Source organism: Myotis lucifugus, unplaced genomic scaffold (assembly GCF_000147115.1).
Source record: "Myotis lucifugus unplaced genomic scaffold, Myoluc2.0 scaffold_244, whole genome shotgun sequence".
Classification (NCBI taxonomy): Eukaryota; Metazoa; Chordata; class Mammalia; order Chiroptera; family Vespertilionidae; genus Myotis; species Myotis lucifugus.
In genome coordinates, this window is record NW_005871292.1 from 823872 (window position 1) to 832841 (window position 8970).

The following is an 8970-nucleotide window of genomic DNA, read 5'->3' on the forward strand; positions in this document are numbered from 1 at the left end:
TAGATATAAAAGCCTAAGCAGCTGGCTGACCAACCGACAGGCTGGTAGCTATGATGCACACTGACCACCAGGGGGAAGATGCTCAACGCAGGAGCAGAAACCACAGGCATGGAAACATGGAACAGACTGATGAATTTCAGAGGGAAGGGGTGAGGGTTGAGGGTGGGAAGAGATTAACCAAAGATCTTATATGCATACTAGAGGCCCGGTGCACAGATTTGTGCACGGGTGGGGTCCCTTGGCCTGGCCTGTAGGGATCGGGCTGAAACTGGCTCTCTGACATCCCCCAAGGGATCCCAGATTATGAGAGGGTGCAGGCCAGGCCAGGGTACCCCGTCGGTGCACAAATCTGTGGACTGGACCTCTATTAGTTTATAAATAGAAAAAATCTAACATATTCAATTTACAAGCATAGTTTGAAAGTGTTAAGGGATTTTGTTTTCTTTAATTTTTATTGATGGATTTCTTTTAGAGAGAAAGCAAAGGAGAGAGTGAGAAATAAACATCACTTTTTTGTTCCATTTATTTATGCTTTTGTTGAGGGAAAGCCCCAAAAGTCTAAATTCAGGATGGATTCCGAGGAACTGACATATAACTTTATTCAAATTCATTAGAGCTTAATAGGAGAAACACATAAACAGGCAAAGCAGCTGCTTGCTTCCAGCAGTGGCCATCAGGAATATATCCACACCATCCCAGGACAGGGTCTCTGTTTTATAGAGGGTTCATATTAAAAGCATGTGGCGGGCCACCAGAAAGTACAATGCAAGTCTAAATTAACAGATAACATCAGGCAGTTATCCACACCCTATACATTCATTAACCTTCTTGGGGCGTGATGTTTACCTTCGGGCGGTATTCTGGCTTTCTGGGTAGTCGGTCAAACCTGCGGCTACAGAGAGTTACAGTCACAGAAAGTTAAACATTTCCCCCACGCCTTTACTGCTGGAGACATATTACATCTCTAGCTCCCCTCCAGCATTCATTGGTTGATTCTTGTATGTGCAATGGAACCCACAACCTTGGTGTAATGGGACAATGCTCTAACCAACTGAGCTACCCCGCTAGGGCTGAAAGTGTTAAGGGAATTTGATTGTTATAAAAGCCCTCTTTAAAAGAGAATTGTTAGACTAGGCCAGGATTATTACTGGTTGATAAAACTATGTTTAACCCTGGCTGCACATCAGAATCAGATAGAAGTAGAATCGAACAGAATATGGATATATATCTTGTTTCTTAATCATTTTACAGTAAGTTACAGATATGATACCCTTTTACCCCCCAATACTAAAAACATTGTTACATAAACATTATGCAATCATCAAAATAGGGACATTAATACTGGTATGTTATCTAATCCACAAACCTTATTTTAAATTCATCCAGCCCTGGCCGGTGTGGCTCAGTTGGTTGGGTGTCATCCCAACCTCACTCGCTCTGCAGTAGCAATCAGGGTAGGAGATCCGAGAAGACTTGAAGAAAATGCACTTGCCCCAGGCGCAATTCCTCCTCAGAAACAAACCAAAACATATATTCCTTGGAACCGCTTTCCTCCCCACTTGGACCAATGGAAATTCCGAGATGAGTAATAGATGGATGCCTCAACCATTCGGCGCGGGGGTGGGGTTGGAGAGTCTCCTCCGCGGGCCTATTGGGCGAATCCGAATCTGGCCGCAGGCTTTTTCCGGCTCCACCCCACTTTGCAGAGGCGGAGACTGACCTGTCTTGTGATGTAGCTGGGCGTGGCCTGGGATGCACCCAGAGCGGAGGCCGCTGTGTGTCCTTGCCGGAGAGGGAGGTGACTCCAGCCGCAGAGGAGGACGCAGAATGAGGGCCATGCGGGTGAGGGCCCCCACGGGCCGGTCCCCCCATCCCGGAAGCCTTCACCCCAATACGAGACTCTCTAAACGTCCGGGGATCTGGGGCACTGGAACGTGAGCCCATTCAGGGTTCGAGTCTCCCGCCTAACAGCCTGGGACCCCCACCCTCACCTCCCAATCCAAGAGCTTCTCAGATAGCCGGGGACACTAACATGGCCCAGAGTCCCGGGTTTGACCTTCCCGTCGTCCAGGGCTCCTAACACCTCGGGACCCAGGCACTGGGAATTTAACACCTTTCCCTTCCCGGGACCTCTCAGGCTGTCTGGAAACTCCATCGGGTGTATTTCCGGGACCTGGGCTTCTACCATTAATTCAGGGGACTGCGCCTCCCTTTTGGGTCCGCTCCTCTTCCAGGACCGTCCAGCGGTCGCCAACCTTTCGGACCTCACGGACCACCAGTGAGGTTACCGTAACCTCCAAGTCAGACCCTCCAGGCGCTAGTCCCCTTCGGGGTCTTTCTTGACAGTCCACCCTCCCCCACTCGTGCTGGCAACTCTGATCTTGCCTTAGGGAAGCTTTCAGGTCCCAGGGCCGCCCCCGTAACCCCCGCTGGACCCACTTCGAGACGCCTCTCCAGGTGCCTCTAATTCCCACCCACCGCCTTCCCCCAGGCTTCCCAGGCGTTGATTCGCTCCTTCAGTTCAACAGCTCGGAACCGCTTGGAGAACCGAGTGGCGGAGAAACAGAAACTCTTCCAGGTAGGCGGGGCGGGGGCCGTAAGCTCGATCCAGAGGGAGGCGGGGGAGACCGTCTTCGCCACAACAGCACCCTTTTCTTATTGGACGCCCCCAACACCAGGCGGACAATGACCTTCCGGTGCACTTGAAGGGCGGGGGAACCGACAACATTCTCTACCGATTGACCATGGGACTGTGTCTGGGAGGTGAGTGCGGGGCCTGTTCGGACTGAACTGCAGGAGGCAGGCTCAAGCTGGAGTGAGGAAGGGGGCTGGTTCTCGGGCTGGAATTTAGGGAGGGGATTGGGTTCTGGGCTGGCCAGGTTTGGGGACTGTACTGGCGTCCAGGCCAGCATATAGGGGGTATGGGGGAGCTCCCTAGGACTTGGGCTTCTATCCCAGGAGGGGCCCTCGGGCCCTGGCAGGAGCTGGGTAGAAGCTCAGGGCCTGGTCTGGATCAAAGACCAGGGATTCCCCACCTGAAGTGCAGTTTGAGGAGGGAGTTTGAACCATGAACTGGGGCTGGGATCCAGACTGGTGGTTGGTGAGTCTGCAGGTGGGTTTAAAAACCCAATATGGGGTTCAAGGAAGCGATTAGGGTCTCATTCTGTATCCCCTACACTCCCTCCCCAGGCACGGTCTACAGTCTGTATTGCCTTGGCTGGGCTTCCTTCCCCCACCAGAAGTGAGACCAAGAAGCCTGCAGGACCTGAAGGACTTGAACAAGCATCAATAAATGTGCTGGCTTATTGGGGAACCCAGCCCCGCCCTGGCCTCTATGTGCACCCCTCACTCCGTCCTCCCATTAGCAAGTAATCTCTGTCCTATGGACAGCCCGTTGCCCCAGCCTTGAGTCCCTCATTCTAGACCGGGACTGTTCCTAGGATGTCACTGCCTCTCAGCCCTCCCAGGGGGGTTGGGGACCCCAAACAGTACCCTTGGGCTGCCCCTGCCCCTCAGGCTTTGATGACCGAGGGTGGTGTCCTTGAGTGGGACAGGGATATGTATCCTAGGATAGCAGCCCTCCTCTCCCTTCAGAGGCTCTGGGGGGTGGGAAGGAAGATGCTAAATGTGGTCATGGTGAAATAGTTAAGAGGCAAGTGAAGAACAAACTCACTCATGCACAGATGAGAGCGGACAAACATGACCTTGGGAGACAGAACCAGGGGTGACACTGACACTTCCCACCAGCCCTGCTCTGGCAGCAGGAGCAGGAGTGCCCAGGCCTCTGTGTCCCACTCTCAACTTCCACAGACTCTCTCAAGTTTCTTGGCAAGAATGAGGATATAACTCGACTGGGATCCACTGTGAGAAAGACATGCAGATCCAGCCTTTGGGATAGACACAAAGACCCACAAAACCACCCCCACTCCACCACCAGGACCAAGACTCCCTCTGCCCCAGACAGAGCCTAAGCCACCCTTCAACTCTCAGAACAGGAGGCAGATCTTAGAGCAGCAACTGGGGTGCATTTATTTCCTCCTGGGTCTAGCAGGCTGGGGCAGAATACAAAGGCATTGGGGCATCTGTGGCCTGTTAGGACCTGGAGTTCAGATGGCTGGGTGGTTAACTGAACTGGTGTGCCAGGGTGCATAGGGCGTAGGGTGATTCTCCCAGAACTTAGAGAAGGGCCCTTGGGGTGTGGAAGTGACACAACTTAGCATAGATGTGTGAGAAGGGTTGTGGAGTGGGTATGCCGAGGGTGGAGCGACCCATGGGGCAGGGTGTTAGAGTGTCCTAGAGCCAGATGTAACTTGGGGCATGGCATGTTGGGACATGTTGAGCCCTAGCTGTTGTCTGAGAAGCTAGTTGCCAACAGAAAATGGAAAAGCTGGTGGGTCAGCAGGACCCACAAAGACATGACTGCAGACAGGATCAGCCCTGGGAGAGACCAAAATGTCCAAGGTGACACCTAATGTGAGGTGATGAGGAGAGAGGTCTGGGGTTCCCACTCAGGAATACATAGTCAGCTGCAGCCACTGGGGAGAGAAAGGCACAGAGAGTGAGGAGGAGAACTGGGATTAGAATACCAGGAGCCCTTCTCTGCCCTCCCCAGGGACTGTTGGGAAAATAGGAGGGAGGGAATCCAGTTCAGAGCTAAAGGGAGGGCAGGATGGGAGTTCTTACCTCCTGGATGTTCACCTGAATTTGTCCAGTGCCATCTTTATCAAGAGATTTAAAAGCACCTAGAGGAGAAGAGAAGGGTTGAGGAAGGAGGGAAGGGGTGGCTTTTAGAATAAAAATATACTAATATATGGGATGATGATAATAGTAGCTAGTACTTGATTTAACATCTTGTGCCAAGCACTGTATAAAGTGCTTTTCATATATTAACTAATTTAATCCAATTCTGAGAGATGTGTCATTTTAAAATCTGGCACAGAGAAGTGATGTGTTCCAGGTCACACAGTAAGAAAGTGAGGAAATTGGGATTGAAACCCAGGCTGTTACCCACCTCAATAATGGCCTCCATGCACCATCACCCTCTGCCCAAGTCCCAGCTTCCCACTGACTTCTGAGCCCTCCAGTTCTAGCTTAAACAGACTATTGGAAAGAGACTCTACAGACTTCACTTCCTGCCTTACCATCTGGCATGCTTCCCACTCCTGCCCTGAAACTCCCCTCCATGTTCTCCACCCACAGCTAAACCTGGGCAAACAGGTGCCCACACTGCCTTTGCTTCCTCTCTCTCATTCTACATTGTTACCACCCTCAGATGTCCACATACTACCTGGTGTCCTAGATGCTGCACTCACAGCAGTTACTGTTGACCCTCTTCCAGTGGACATTTCTTGGGCCTTCTCACATGTGACTTTTGGCATCATCTACCCTATTGTCCACTCCTGCCTTCCCTTCATAGCCTTGGCATACCTGTCCCTTTTCCTCTACCCGTGCTCTTAATGTGTGGTCCTTCCTAGTCTCTTGGGAGGCCAAGGGATCAAAGCCAAATTTGACCATCCCTCCCCTGCCTAGAACCTACTGTAGCTCTCCATTGCCCCCACTCTCTGAGCACCCCTAAAAATTGGCATTCACAGCCCTACATGCCCATTGTTCTTCCTTTCACTCAACTCTCTCAAACAGGTCGGAGTTCAAATTCTGGCTTTGGAATTAATTTCCTTGCTGAGTGGCTGTGAGCAAGCTATTTTGTCTCGTTGAACCGTAGGCTCCTTCTCCATAAAATGGGGACAATAATTCCCAATTCTCAGGGTGATCTTAAAGATTCAGTGCATTAATGTTCAAAAGAACCTTTATGATCCAGTCCCTGCTGTCCCCTCCTCACAGCCTTTTGTCTCACCATCCCACCCCCTCTTCAGCATGCTGAACTGAGTCCAACAAAAAACACCAAAACTACCATCTTCTCTTTCCTTTTTGGCCTTCACACAGGCTGTTTCCACTGCAACACTCATCCCCACTCTCTCACGGGATCACTCCTCCTCACCCCTAAAGTCTCAGCTCACATGTGCCTTCCTCCAGGAAGCCCTCCTTGACCCTTCAGGCTGCCTCTTAGTTTGAAGCCCTCAGAGATTCCACAATCACAAATCTAAATGCACTCTGCCCTGAGCTTCCCCTCAGAGCCCCCATCACTCTACCCTGAACCTCCTCTAGCCCAGCAGCAACCATTGAGCTGTCACTGATGATTTGCCTTTCCTCCACTGGACTGTGAGTGATGTGAGGGCAGGATCTGGGGCTGTTTTGGTCACTGCAGTGCCCCTACCATTGTCCACCTCAGGGTTAAGCTCAAAGACCTTGGCTAATTTCTTGGATGTTGAACAAATAAAATTCACCCCTGCTCCGAAGAGAGCTGCAGTGTCACTCACGGAACATGGCATCCAGCCTGACCAGGCAGCTGATGAAGTTGTCAAAATCCATGTTCCCTTCCTCATCTGAGTAGCGTCGGATGATCATGTTGTAGAGATGCTCATTTAGATGGAACCCTGACAATGATTTAGTCTCTCAGGTGTGGGGGCCATGAAGCCCAACCCACTCCCAGATTCAGACTCAGACCAGCTCAGTGGGGCTGTCTCACCAATCCTACCCCCAGCCCCACCATGTCCCCACCAGCCATACCTGCTGCCTCAAAGGCCCCTGGAAGTTCACTGCTGCCAATGGTTCCTGAATGGTCAACATCAAACTGTTTGTATATGGCCTGTGGGGACAGGGAGGTCAGGGACCAAATGAGCATCATGGGGCACAGCATCTCCATGGCTTAGAAGTCTTCATGCTAAGTTTCAGAGGTCACCACACACCTGCCATTTTTTGATGTTGTTCCACAAATACTTGAATTCCTCGAAACCCAGCTTGCCTGTTGTGTCACTCTGGCAGAAGGGTGTTAAGAATAGCTGTACTAAATGTGTGCATTGTACACCCTGTGTACATCAAAATGGCAACTGCCAAGCAGGGAAACATGGGCTAAAACCCCAGTTTCTATCTCACCCTAGTCATGTTACCTTGGATGTGGTGCTATTTCTTGTTTTATCCATACAAATTTTACTTTATGTTCTCATTACATTTTATTTATTGATTTTAGAGAAAGAGGAAAGGAGGGAAGGAGAGAGAAACATCAATTTTGTTGTTCCACTTATTTATGCATTCCTCGGTTGCTTTATGTGCTTTAACCAGTGATTGAACCCACAACCTTGGCCTATCAGGACAATGCTCTACCCAACTGAGCTACCCGGCCAGGGCCACTTTATGTTTCTAAATGGTTAGGACTCTCCTTAAACATAACCTTGTGGAATTATAATAAACTTTTCCAAACTATAAATTTCTCACCTGAATAGTTACTAATTCCTCGTTTATTAAATCCTTGATAGTAATTTGATTTCCTAAATGTTAGAACATATAAAAAAAAACAGGGGCACCTTAGAGCTCTAAGAAAATGAGGAGACAGTAGTGAATACATGATGGGTTTGTGATCAGAACAGAATGAGATATTGGCAGAAAGCTCTTACCTCCGGTGCTGGCACTTGATAAATTCTCAGTAACAACCTACCAAGACTTACCAGATTACCTAGTACACACACCAGTTTTAAGCTTCTCAGACCATAACTTTGCTCACTAAATCCTCAAGACACCAGTCCCACAAGTAATGTTCCCAGTCACAGAGACAAATAGATTTAGAGCTGAAAAATCTACCTGCAGCCCTGGCTGACATTGCTCAGTGGTCAGAGCATCGGCCCTCGCACCAAAGGGTTGTGGGTTCAATTCCCAGTTAAGGGCACATACCTGAGTTGCAGATTCACTTCCCATCTCCCAATAGTACAGGAGACAACCAGCTGATATGTGTCTCTCATATTGACACGTCTCTCTCCCTTCTACTCTCTCTGAAAAGCAATGGAAAAAATATCCTCTGATGTGGATAACAACAAAAAAACTACCTGCATATGATCATAGTAACACCAAACATGTACAGACCACTCTCTATGCTAAACCTTTTGCAGGTAACTCTTATATAATCACATGATCACACAACATGAAAATATGTGTGTGTCTGCACTGACCTATGTGCTGAGTGTGCATATATCCAAGATTAGCTAATGACTGGCCATGTGCAAATAGACACATGTGTTCCTGTGCATATGCCATCACATATCTTCGTGTATATGGGTGTGCCCTTGTGTGTGCATGTATATATGTGCATGTAGGCATACCTATGGATAGCCATGGTTGAATGTTTGTACAAGGGCCACCCAAGGGAAATTATAAGCTTGGGTTCTCAAGTCCAAAAGACCTGGAGTCCAAATTCCTATCCTGCCACTTACTCTTTATTTATAACTTCAGACAAATGACTGCCTCTCTCTGAGTCTGTTTCTTTACCTATAGAATGGAATATAATAATTGTATGTGTCTAACAGACTGGTTCTGATGTACAAGTAAGTGCCAGCTATGATAGCTGATATTATTATTGATTGCCACATGTCCATAGGTGGGTGTGTTCTAATGTATTCCTGTCCACATCTGTGGGTATGCAAGCTGTACCCTGGTTCCCACTCATGCTCTCAGAAAATTCCTTCTTCATTCAAGGCCTCTTCCAGAGTGCCCTCAAGGATACATCCATCACGGCCACCATGCTGCGACATGTGTCAATGCCAAAACCATCAGTCTTCAGATCAGGGTCTGTGGGGGACAGGTTGAAGGTCAGAGGCCAGAGGTCTCTACTACCCCAGCTTCCATACCTCTAAACCTGCCCAATGTGTTAACCCCAGTCACTCACGTCGGGTTACCACTTTGTTGAGAATGTTCATGAGTTCTGTTGCGCTGACTTCCATGTCCTACAGGGAAGTTTGGGGTGGGTCAGGGGTGACTGAAAGGGATCTGGGTGTGTTATGAAGGAGGATAGGAACTTTGGGATAGCCATGGTTGAATGTTTGTACAGGGCCACCCAAGGGAAATTATGGAGGAGTAGGACGGGGT

General features: G+C 49.3%; 2 protein-coding genes across 2 annotated transcripts; one reads left to right on the forward strand and one right to left on the reverse strand.

The window, feature by feature from the left end:
- The first annotated feature begins 1716 nt into the window (after window positions 1-1716).
- LOC102439785 (cytochrome c oxidase subunit 7A1, mitochondrial) lies at window positions 1717-3317 on the forward strand. Its single transcript, XM_006098624.3, has 4 exons — window positions 1717-1842; window positions 2492-2578; window positions 2679-2763; window positions 3190-3317. The coding sequence occupies exons 1-4, from the start codon at window positions 1753-1755 to the stop codon at window positions 3243-3245; spliced, it is 318 nt and encodes a 105-aa protein (XP_006098686.1). The 5' UTR covers window positions 1717-1752; the 3' UTR covers window positions 3246-3317.
- A 688-nt stretch (window positions 3318-4005) lies between these two features.
- Window positions 4006-8922, reverse strand: CAPNS1 (calpain small subunit 1). Its single transcript, XM_006098627.3, has 7 exons — window positions 8771-8922; window positions 8609-8673; window positions 6804-6872; window positions 6625-6703; window positions 6375-6491; window positions 4684-4742; window positions 4006-4535 (listed from the first exon to the last, which is right to left on the reverse strand). Exons 1-7 carry the CDS (start codon window positions 8823-8825, stop codon window positions 4509-4511), a joined length of 471 nt encoding a protein of 156 aa, XP_006098689.1. The 5' UTR covers window positions 8826-8922; the 3' UTR covers window positions 4006-4508.
- Window positions 8923-8970: the final 48 nt, after the last annotated feature.